Source organism: Sapajus apella, unplaced genomic scaffold, assembly GCF_009761245.1.
Source record: "Sapajus apella isolate SASKATOON/1434 unplaced genomic scaffold, GSC_monkey_1.0 scaffold12, whole genome shotgun sequence".
NCBI lineage: Eukaryota > Metazoa > Chordata > Mammalia > Primates > Cebidae > Sapajus > Sapajus apella.
The window spans coordinates 16,317,229-16,329,661 of NW_022436952.1; the positions used below are offsets into that span (position 1 = coordinate 16,317,229).

At 48.4% G+C, this 12,433-nt stretch overlaps 1 protein-coding gene across 4 annotated transcripts in view; it reads right to left on the reverse strand.

Moving 5' to 3' along the window:
* Nucleotides 1-4,191: 4,191 nt before the first annotated feature.
* WSCD1 (WSC domain containing 1) overlaps nt 4,192-12,433 on the reverse strand; it is a 54,948-nt gene continuing 46,706 nt past the window's right edge. For all 4 annotated transcript variants that reach the window (XM_032280154.1, XM_032280156.1, XM_032280153.1 and 1 more), the window contains 2 exons: nt 10,541-10,741; nt 4,192-8,370 (listed from right to left, as the gene is read on the reverse strand). In XM_032280154.1, the coding sequence (XP_032136045.1) occupies nt 8,018-8,370; nt 10,541-10,741 (554 nt within the window). In that variant the 3' untranslated portion in view covers nt 4,192-8,017. The remainder of the gene's footprint in view (nt 8,371-10,540; nt 10,742-12,433) is intronic.

The window sequence follows — 12,433 nt, forward strand, 5'->3', positions numbered from 1 at the left end:
TTTTATTTTTCCTAGGGCAGCATCCATTTTGCAGAGGAGACCTGGCAAAGATTGAGAAGCCAGTTCTTGTGAAGTGAAAGTCTATCTGTCATGATATCATTTGCTGAGGCCTATGTTTTAGCTGGTACAAAAACAATTCCATGAGATTATGTTGTGGATGTGGTAAGCAGAATTTTAGAAAACCCAAGCTAGACGAAGATAGAGGCAATTCTTATTTCAAACTTCTAATTTTTAAGTTAAGATTCAGAGAGGGGAAGACACTTGCCCAAGATCACACAGTGCATAAATTGTCCTTCTAGATTAGAACCTTGGTCTTCTCACTCCAAGCCAGAATTTTTATAATGCTCTTGGGTCACTTGAGAGCATCAAAGATATGGTTTTCATGACCAACAACCTGGTTTTCCTGGTGTTGGGTTAAGCACCAAAGACCTTGTTTTCATGATGGTAGGTTCAGCAAGCACTTTCTTTGTTTCTTGAATCAGGCTTTACAATCACATACTCACACTCGAAAATGAAAAGAGGCACTAGACTGGACCAAAAACTGGGCTGAAATATAGAAAGTAGATGGGAAACTTAGAAGGAACCCACGGCCTAGGACCTAGCTGGGAATTCTGCCTTAGAAATACTGGTGCTTCTTACTGAGAATGGGTGGAATTTGGGGGCAGGATGTGGCCTGGGGATAATTAACAGGGTCATTATTAAGGCGTCACACCTAAGACAGCGGGTAGGATGGTTGACATCTCCACAATTCTCCCCTATTTTCATGGACACACAATCACTAAAATTTTGATAAAATCCCAAACCATGAAAAATATAGCAAAATCAACAAATGAAAAAACTTAACACCCAAGAAAATAGAGTTGATAGAGCAAGCAAGACAGAACACTTACATAAATATATTTAATATCTTCAGAGAGAGGCAAAAGAGTATCATGGCCATGAAACACATCCAGATTGTTATAAAAATCAACTAGAGGTCTCAGGAATAAAAAACATATCAAAATCTATAGCTGTGTTGAAGAGAAGAATGATGTGCAAATTGTAAACTTTGACTATCAAAGTAAAGAATTCTCCCAGGACCCAGTGCAATGGGATTGAGAGATAAAAAGAATGGAAAAAGAGCTGAGTGTGGAAACTGGATCCTTGAATTCCAACACCAGTGCCAGAATGAGATATTAAAGAAAAGAGATGGTAATTTTCAAAGAGATAGTATCTAATATGCACTAAAATTAAAGAAATCCAGACATTGAAAGATACAGTATGTGTAGAGTGGAATAAATTTTTAAAAATAATACAGATCTGGCCAATATAAACTGGGAATGTTCCTTTAGCTTCACAAGTAGGTGATTCTGCTAATGTCAATGCAGTGGGTTGAGGACATTAGCTCTGAACTCATTATTATGACTTGGATATCACCTGATCCTCTTGGATGATGCTTCAAAACATCCACTATGTGCAATAAGATCCAATGGCCAATGCTTCTCTATGGACCATAAAGCATGCTCTGATTGCGGGACTTTGCCCTTATTGGTGTTGTGGTGTACAAATGATCACCTCTTGGGGTTCATACCTTTGTGTAATCCTCTCCCCTTGAGTATGGCGAGGGCCTTCGACTCACCTCTAACAAGTAGAACATGGCGAAGATGAAGGGATGTCACTCCTGTGGTTACATTATGAATGTAAGACTGTCTCATTCTCTGGCTGGCCTTAAAGAAGCAAACAGCCACATGATGAATTGCCTGTGGAGACACCCACATGTCAAGGAACGGTGGATGGTCTCTAGGAGCTGAAGGCCTCAGTCCTACAACAACACACAACTTAATTCTGTCAACAATCTTAAGTGAGTTTGGATTCTTCCTGGTCAGATCTCCAGATGAAAGCACAGCCTTGCTGACATCTTGATTGCAGCCTGATGAGATCCTGAAGCAGAGAGTCCAGTTAAGCCATGCCCAGTCTCTGGACTCAAGGAAACTGTGGAATGATAAATGTGTGTTGTTTTAAGGTCTTCAGTTTGTGGTCATTTGTTGCTCAGCAGTAGAAAACAAATACAGGTGATTCTGGTGAGGGATGATTTCAACCTTTGGCAAGTCCTATGGTACAACTGGAAGGCTGAAGGCTTGGAAAGCATCGTATTAGCACCACTATTCTGCTTCCCTGGGCTTCCTCCTAGACAAATAGTAAATGTGTGCCCTGCCTTTCAAAGTGAGGGTAGATTATTCTGTCATCCAGATACCATAGTTCTGACTGTGGGAGGAAAAATTATCTAAGTGACTTGATGCCAAGGCCCAAATGACCAAGCTCTTGTCACTTGTAATGCTCAGGATGGCTGGCATTGGATTCAGAGGAGCAGCTGTCTAGAGCTCTTACAAATACATACATACTTCTGGGCTCAGATTCACCAAAGATTCTTGCCTATTAATTAATGTCTTGGAATAACAGGATCTTTCTTTGTCTGGGTTTGGTGACTTGGGAGGAAAACTCTGAGCTCCTATCTTATGGTATAATGGTCCATCTCACTGACTTCCCTTCTTTGGAAAGGGATTTCTTTCTTCTGAGCAGGTTGTCAAGTAGTGGGGATGCTTGATAAATGGCTCTTAAAAGTGAACTCAGTTGCCCACCAAAATGTATTCTGGCAAAGAATGAGCAGTGAAATTAATGGACTTGCTTCCAAATGAGCTCTCTGTGCACACTTGTCTCATTTCCAGCAACTTCTTGAAGAATTATAGATATGCAGTGTGGGGCCAATCAGGTGGTTTAGTGGAAAGAATCCACCTTCCAGTCCCAGCTCCACCACTCATTCCCACAGCATGACCTCGTATGAGACCCTTCCCCATTCCAAATCTCATTTTATGCTTCTATAAAACAGAGCAGTTAAATTTTGGCTAACTCAGTCTCAGAAACCACATTTTCTCATCCCTCCACACGAAAATAATAATGTTCACCTCACTGAGCCACATATGAGATGATGTTTGTGGAACTTTGTGACCCATAAGAATTTCGTTCACTGTTATTGATCATCGTTATCCACAACTTCAAGCCATGGATCTGTCACAGCTGATGTCTGAACCTGAAACAAAATGTCTTACGTGCTAAAGACACCTTGGAAAGTTTATGCATTCAGCCCATGGTTATGATTATAACATCAACTAGGATTATTTTCATTTTTGACATCAAGATTCCTCATTTTATATTGCCTATCATTAAAGCTGGATCTGCTCATACTTCCCATGGCAGGGACCTGGATGTCTGCAATGTGTCTGCACATTTGGGTCAAGTTCTCAGGAGGGGCCAAAATCTATCTTCAGTCACAAAATGGAGCACTGTGGACAAATATACTCACATAAATTTCCTGGGATCCTGGCGTTTTTCTACATATTGTATAGATTTTCATCCTGGCATACTGTATAATAGACATTCCAAGGAGAGTTTGAAGATGGGAAGCCACATATAACTCCCTCTGTTCCTCCAATTTCTGGCACAGTAGGGCTGAAGAGGGAAAGACAGAGGGGAGAACTCACAGTGGCATTATTTACCTCTCCTCCAACAGCAGCAATTCAGCTCTGCCCCAAGCTTGGATTTCCCACTTTGCAAAATCAAAGCTATATGGTTAACCACACCTACTCTCCCTAGAAGAGAGTTTACTGTCTATAAGCTGTTATTCAAGCATGTCCCTTGAAGGGGCTAAAGTCTCATCCTCAATCCAAGTAATTTATCAAACAATTCCTTCCAGTACCACATCATATACTCCATGAAAGAAATTCCAGTAACTACGAAAGGGTCATACTTTTACAATCATTACAAATTGGAATTCCAGTCCTTTCATTTTTCAAGCGGAGATAATAAATAATAACCACACCAAAGGATTAAGCATTAAATGAGACAACTCATGGTCTGGGCTGGGCACCTTAGGATTTATTTTCTATGGCTATATGGGTAACCTCACCATGTACCAACTTAAAAATGCGACTTGTCTTGGCTGACTAAGCACAGGTTTTTACTGAGCATTTTGCACTCAGCTCCATTCCTGTGAAAAGTTACCTCCCAATCCCACAAGCTCAGGCTGGGCTGAGTTTCAGGCTTTATCTACATCAGCCACAGAGACAGAGAATGTCAGAGACCCGGGGCTTTTCAGTCCAACCCATTTGCACCATGTTCTGAGTTACAAGTAACAGAAATTAAACTCGACCCAACTTAAACAATAAACAGAATTTATTAGCTCATGTAACAAAAAAAGTCCAGTGGTAAGGCCAATCTCAAGCAAGGCTTGATCCCCTGCTTAACAATTTCACCAAGGACTTGATTTCTTCCTGCCTCTTGACTCTCCCTTCAGTGGTGTCAGCTTCCTGCTGGGTGATTCTTGGTCATGACCCCAAGGCCCAAGGTGGTCACCATCAAGACCCAGGAATACTACTACCTTTTTCACATTCAACAAGGGAATTAAAAGAGCTTCTACCCAGCATTCCCAAAAGTTTTGAAATTCCCTCTGGCTGCATTGCCTTAACTCACAAGATCATCATACCTAACCCAGTCACCATAGCTGGAAAGATGGAAGGTGTCATTGGCTAGACCAGGACATGTATTCTACACCTGGAGAGGCTCTAGCAGGTCATGTGATTCCCCAAAAAGAAATGGGGGGCTGCTGAGAATGGAAATGGGGGAATGAATGTGGATGCAACCAGTAGGACCTACCACTTCCCCCATTTTATGGATCGGAAACTGAGATTGGAGATGGGAAAAGCCTTGTCCAAGATGGCAGATTAGAGCTGGGACCACAACCCGGCCCTTCAGTCTGACGACTCTACATTATTTCCACTCCACTTTACCCTCACCTTGTTCAGACCAACTCACCCAGTATTAAGTGGTGATAAATAGGATGTCAGACCAATCAATTTCACCCTAAAGTGAGATGAACCCCTTTGGAGTCATCACATTTCAGATACCTCCAATGAGTTTCTAAACAAGTCAGCAGAAAACAAACCTGTGTCCCAAGAATTATTGCAGCCACAAGATCAACCTCAGCACTTCTCCTCTTCTCTTGGGGCCCCCTAAGAACCAAGTGGCTATTGCTATTTTTAAGGGGAAAAAATGCATTCTGATATGCAAACATTATCACATATTCATGCACTCAAAATCTAATTTTAGCTGCAAGAGACTTCATTATAAGATGTTCACATAATTAAGCAGCTTCCTTCCTAGGGTTTGGAAGCCTGTCTATTCTTCTCCCTCATTTACACATCACTTGGGTTATCAGAATGTGTTTTAGTTTTTTAAAATTACATATTTTGGTTTTTCCAAATTGATCCACAACGGGAGATGAAATCCATTAAAATTACATGTTTTAACACAGGTTTGTGTAACTCTGCAGCCTTGCCATTAAAGTTGGAATCTGTAGACAGTCAGGGTTTCGCTGTTTTGTTCTAACTGGTTCCTGATGCATTTGCCACACTTCTGCCCTACCTAGAGTTGAGCTTTTATTCCTTGGCTGGTTGGGAGAATGTCCTCTACTGAGAAGCTAAGAGCTGTAGATTAGACCTAACTTGGACAAAAACAAATGGACTTTCCTGCAAGCACAGACAGATCCCTGTTCCTGTTTCTGTTGAGATCTCCTACATAGGCAGACTTGGGATGAAGGCTGTGAGGACCACCAGCAGCTGACACGGCCTTTGCTCTTCCTTGCTCATCCTACATCCGAGATCACCCACCAAACACCAGGTGCCTTGCCATATGGAGTGACTCAACATAAACTGGATGGACCCTGACCCCATCATTCTACTTGCCTGCACTCTTCACTAAGGTGCAGAATCATCTACAAGGCCACAGGAGCAGGTGACACTCTATCTGGAGGGAGATGACATCTCTGGGCACCTGGCAGCAGTGAATGTACCAACCCAACGACCAGGAAAAGCCTGCTGCTGTTGCTCTGGCCAGACCCCAGCTCCAGTCCCGGTCAGTCCTCTCTCACACTTTGCCCTTCCCAGCCTCCATGGCTTCTGAGTATTCTCCCCTAAGGATCATCTAAATGGCCTGGGAGAGTGAGGGCCAGAGTGGGAGTAGGCCAGCTTCTCCATTCTCCACTGGCCCGCTCCACACCTCCCATCTCTTTTGAGGATCTAGGTTTGCTCTGGGATGCAGGCCTGCCCTGACTTCCCCTTCCAAGGCAGTGTGGAAACTCTGAAGGGGTCTCAAGTTCTCCTAATACTAGGGAGAAATAGCCCCATTAGGGGAGTTCACAGACTGGATGCTGAAGCTATCCTGAGCAATGCACATGATCACAGACCTTGGTGTTTCGTTTTGAGCCGAACTGAGTTGATGCTGTGGGAGGGTCTTCATATTGGTGTGGGTTTGGGGGAATCCCAGGAAGGACTTGGAGGCCACCAGGGGCACAGATGCCTAAACCCACCCCCTGGCCAGACTGACGTGGAGGAAGCTTCTATCTGAGAAAGAGCAGCTCTACTGGGCCCTCCACCCCTTACCTGTGCTCACAAGGGGGCTCTGGGTTCCCCATCATCTGGCTAGGGAGCAGAGGGTCAGGACATCTCAATGTCCAGCTCTCCCAAATCCCTCATCCTGCCTTCTCCTCCCAATGCAGCTTGGCTCAGGCTAACGGGGCAGTCTTCCTGACAGCTGGCCCAGGGCAGGACCATGGGGCCTGGCCAGGGTTATCCTAGGCCTGGAGAAACCACTGAGAGGTTGCCTGAGTCCAGGCCCACCCACCTTCCCCACCTTCGCGGGGGCTAGCATGCAACCAGATCTCCACAATCCTCCCTGCATCTTAGCCACCTTGAGCACTGCTCCCGGGTTGCACCCTTACCCTCCATTCTTGAACCTCCTGGCCTCTACAGCCTAGGATGCTTAGCATACATTGACCCCCATCCCAGGCTGGCAGGGCCTGACCTAGAGGTCAGGCTGAGTACTAACTAGCTCTCATGACGCCGTGTGGGACCCCAGAGAGAGCAGGGCCCCACCTATGGGTGGGGTACCAGTCCCAGTGATCCCCAGGACATAGCCCTTACAATCTCCCCATGCCAACCCCCAAGACCCATCCTGCTGGTGTACAGGTCCCCAGAGGTCCGGGGTTCCCCAGGAACTTCAGCTCCTGCCCTCTTCCTCATGTCCTCACTCTTACACCTTGCTTCTGGGGAATGACTTGAATCTCCAGCTTCCCTGGGCATAGCTGGAGGAAGAAGCCAGGGAAGGGAGACCCATGCCCCGGAGTATTGATGTAGGGTGGGTTGAAGGGGGTAGTGGGCAGTGCACAGACTTAATGTGGCTGGTCCTGAGGTCAGTGTCTGTATTGGCTTGGGAGGGGTGGGGGCAGTTCTCAACTCTGCCCATGGTGCTGCCAGCCCAGCCACAGAGAAAAGACAGGCAAGGCTGCAGAGTTTGTGGTGCCTGGTCACACCACACACACATTTATGGGATGTCAGACACAAGGCCAGGGCCACACAGCCCAGCAGCAGCAGTCTTTGTGCCCACCTCCATTCCAACGGTCCTCGCTGCTCAGAGCATAAATGCCCACCCGGCCCAGCATCCTGGAATCAAACACCCTGACGAGCAAGTCTATTCCAAGGCTAGACACAGGAAACCCAGGCCCTCTTAGATCCCAGGGAGTGCACGTGTAACTATGTGAGAGAGAGACAACCAGCCAGGCTCCAGGAGCACACAGCCTGGCACCTGTGCGTGGTGTCTGTGCATGGCTGAGTTTGCATCTGGGAGTGCCTGGCACACCCCACGTGCGTGGCTTTGCTACGTCAAGATGGGGCTGTGAGCATGGAGTGGTGTTTGAGTGTGTCTGAGGAGGAGTGGGTGTGTGGCCAGGGGTGTGTGTCCATTTGTGTTCGCCTTGTGATGTGTGTCTGTTGTGTCCAGGTCTCCTTGTGCAGGAGGCAGCACCAGGGTGGGTCCCCCACCAACCGTTCGTCCCGGCAAGGCCACGGGCTGGGGCATCGGTGTGGGCTGCGCAGCCCCATGGTGAGATTGCATCACTCAGCAGGGGCAGCGATGTGGGCTGGGCCTATCATCTGGGCACATACTCCCTGGGGAGCCCAGTCCAGTTGTGGTCACGCAGGGCCTGGTCCACCGTCCGGATGTAGCCGTTGATCAAATCCTTCATCTCCGGAGTGAAGGGCTCAGGGTCGTGGGAGCGCCGGCCGCGCCGCCGGAAGCTGCCCTCCTTGTTGTTCTCCACGCAGAGCAGCCGCTCCTCGCTCACAGACACATTGAGGAAGGCCACCATCTCCCGCAGCGTGGGTACCAGGCTGCGCCGCAGCTCCTCATAGTGCACCACCAGCAGCCGCTTCCCGTACTTGAGCCAGTCTAGGACATGTGAGGACCACCATGAGGCGTAGCTGTTGACAAACTCCGGCCACTCTAGGGTGAGGACAGAGGAGATGCAGAGTCAGGGGCTGGCCCTGCCAGGGCTGCCGGTCCCGAGGGGCTGCTCAGGAGGGGGAAGTGGGCAGGGTTTTCCACTGCCCACTGCCTAGGGGGTCAACCTGGCATTCCCCATGGAGGAGGACCCTTTGGTGGCCGAGCAGTATGTGTGGTGGGTGGTGGCAGCTCTGGGCGTCCTGGTGAGATGAAGATGCTGTGCAGGCTCCACTTGCCATCCCAGGTCCTCCTGTAAAGCTAAGTCAATGTGGTGCCTGATGGGTGCATATGTGTACTGTGGTTTGGTTGCCAGTTTGAACCTGTGAAACTTCTGGGCAGTAGGACATACGGTGAAACCATAGACGGGGTTGGCCTCGGACTTTTGCAGATAATCTACTTTATATGCTTTCTTTCCCAGAAAATTAAGAAATTAATTTATTTGGAGGGGGGGTGCAGGGTACAAACATCAGAAGTCATCCCAATAAGGTTTCCATAAATGGGCTATTAACACACCTCAAATGCCGTGTGAAGCATTTGCTTTCTCTAATCTTCACAGGGCCTATCCTTGTTTCATTATGATGAGAAAACTGAGGCTCAGAACACAAGGCAAGTATCTTTCCCAGGGTTATACGGCTCATAGGAGGCAGAGGAGGCATCAGAGATCAGCCTGCCTGACTGTGGGAGGCTGTCCAGGTAGAGGATGATGGCGGAAGGGGAAGACTACAGGCCACCCACTGGCTGATCCAGTAACAAGCAGCAGGAGCACAAGCCTGCCTGGCCATGGGCCCCACGTGACTTCTCTCACCCGACTCTGCCTGGACGCTGCTTTGTTTCTGACTTCATTTCACATCATTTACCACTCAGACTCTATTCATCACCACCCAAACACTCAGCTGTCCATGAGTCAAGGGCAGAGACCATGACCCCATTAGCCTGGGCTCCTGGTACATCCCCCCATGCCTGACACCCAGTAGAACTTCAGCAAGTGTGGGTCAGAGGATCGACTCCATGAATAATGCTACAGTGGGGAACAGGCCAATGTGACCCAGAATCAGACACTCCCGACGTTGGAACCCAGATGCTTGTATGCCCCTCAAATTCACAGAGAGTCCTGACCCACCATATGATGCTATTAGAGATAGGGCCTTTGGGAGGTAATGAGAGTCAGACGCTGTCATGAGGGTGAAGCCCTTGTGGTGGAATTAGCGCCTTTATCAGAAGAGACACCAGATAGCTTTTGGGGACACGTGAGGACAGAGTGAGAAGGCAGCTGTCTCCAAGCCTGGAAACAGTCCCTTCCCAGGAATGGAATTAGCCAGCACTTTCATCTTGGACTTCCCAGCCTCTAAGCCATGAGAAATAAATGTCTGTGGCTTTGGTACCACTCCCTTGCCCCATCCCCCAGTTTTGTGGTATTTCGTTATTGCAGTGCCAGCTGACTAAAATACTGAGTGTGAGTTCCAGCTCTGCTGCCCACCATCAAGGCCAAGACCCCAACCATGTTCTCTGGGCTCATCTGGAAAGTAGGGCTGATGTGATTCCCCCATCAGACACTGAAGAGTCAGTGAGAGGCAGCTTAGGAGGGAATTAACCTGCTGAGGTCTGAGCAGAGACAGGGCAGGCACATCATCTCACTGCTCCCTGGATGCCCCATGAGGTGCAGGTCTCAAGTCTCACTCTATAAAGGAGGAACCTGGTGCCGAAGACAGAGGAGGGTGCAAAGCAGGCACATGTGCAGCCCGTGTGCTCTTCTCCCAGCCCTGCATGAGCTCCTCATGAGGCACAGGTCTCATTTTATAAAGGAGGAACCTGGTACTGAACACAGAGGAGTGTGCAAAGCAGGTCCATATGCTCTTGTCCCAGCCCTGCATGAGCTCCTGGGCAGAAGCAGAGAATGGAAAGGGGTGTGTATTTCTCTACTACACACTCATGGAGGCAGAGAAGATTCTTGGGAATCAAGCTAGTATCTAAGTAAAATATATTAACATGTGGACCTCGGCAGGCATGGAGGGCAAGGGGAGGAGGTGGGCTCAAGCCCAGGAACAGCAATAGTAAGTCCATAGCAGGATGGGGTTTGAGTGCCTACCTGTGTCTACTGATCCTGCATCCCTATGGGCATCCTGCCTGTACTGACAAGCCCCCCAACCCCCACTGCAAGGTCCCTGATTACCTTTGCTCTTCCAGTTGCGGTCAGCGGCATACCCCAGGTGTCCGGCACATTTCCTGTTGAATTCAGCCACAAGGGACCGGTATGGGTTCCGGATCAGCAGGATGGCTGAATCAAACATCTCAATCTCCCTCCGGCCACTCTCGTGGGTTTTGACACAGATGGTGCGTCGGCTCCGCCAGTGATCCTTTTCCCCCTTGAACCCTGCAGGGAAAAATGAGAGGGTCTCTGTGGAGGATGGTGTCCATGGGGCCCCCTACCACAGCAGCAGACAGGTTGGGGGAAAGCTGGCATCAGGGGCATGAGAGGGGCCCCATGGAAGGCACAGCAGAGGGCACTGAGAGGACCTATGGATGGCAACAGGAACGGCTTCCACAGGAGTGACCCTGTCCAAGAGAAAGGGACTCCAGGAATTGTCTAACAGTCATCTAACAGTGGCGAAAGATGGCATCTGCAAGAGAAATGAGATGAGGCATCCCCTGAAGACCCCCAGGAGTCAGGAGGCAGAGGACCTGCCATTGCATATGCATGCATATGTTTTGGGCATTTTCATAGAGATAATTTTACACAAGCATCACAAAAACCCTTTGATTTAACCACAGCTGCAAACATAGCTGAAGGAAGAGACTGAGGCACAGAGTGAGTGTGGGACTTGCCCAAGATCACACAGCGCCACAGAAACAGCACCAGGGCTTTCTCCACATGCCTTTGTGTGTCCCTGTGAGGCCCCCAGCTTCCTTCTACCTCCCTACAGTAGGGGCAGGATCCTGACTTTCAGGTGCATTGGCTGTGAGCAGGTGTAGATCCACCTTCTGACCTGACGCCATGGTCTTACAACAGGGCCCAGCCTTGCCCCAGAGCAGGTCTGGTCAAGGCCTCAACTGCAGAGTTTGAGCCTGGCCCTGAGGACCCAGGGCCCAGTGTCTATGAATGGAGACTTGTTCCCATTGATGAGCCTATCTGGGGCCCTCTCTTTCTTGGTCCCTTGCTTTGGTACTGGTCACTCAGAACCTGAATGACTACTGGCTGAGAAGGCCAGACTCTGCACATCCATCCAGAGTCACACATTTATCATTGAAGGTTACTGTGTGCTCACTGTGTTAGACTTTATGTTGGGGACAAAAGGTTCCAACTCAGACCTTGTCTTAAAGCTTATGTTCTAGTAGAGGAAACAGCCTAAGTACAGGGTATAGAGGCTTATGGAAACAAACAGCAGGGGTTCCAAATAATGAGATGTCCTAGAAGGCTTCCTGGGAAGAGGTCTGCTGAACCTAGTCTCCTGACCACACCCAACATAGCCCATGTACCTAGCTCTGGGACATATTCCATAAGTGCTCCTGTGCTTACCTTGGGCTCTTGGAAACAAAGTGAGTCCCCCCACCAGCCCCTCTGCAGGAATGGCTGGAAAGTATTTGTGTCTGCAGTTAGCACTGAGGGATTCTTTGATGCTTGGAAAATGCAAGTCTCTTTTGAATCTGGATGTCCTGGTTTATCCATTGAAACTCAACAAGCTTCAAACTCATCTCTGCCATGGGCCAAACACCAAAAGGCCTCGCTTTGATTCATTCTATCAAACAGCTGGAAAATGCTATGAAAGGAAGAGTCAAACTGGAATGAATAAACTTGAGATCTAGTCTTTAACAACACTGAGACTGAGCGTGCCTCCCATACTGCCTTGGCCTCTTCCAACATCAGCTATTCTGCCTTGCAGCTCGGACCACATTTGACCTACCACAATAGACTTGGTGGTTGGGCATTGGAGATACCTTGTGAATGTGTGTGTGTGTGTGTGTGTGAGAGAGAGAGAGAGAGAGAGAGAGAGAGAGAGAGAGAGAGAGAGACAGAGATCACTCTGCCAGTGCTCTGGGGCCACTGGCTATATCCAATGGTCCTGTA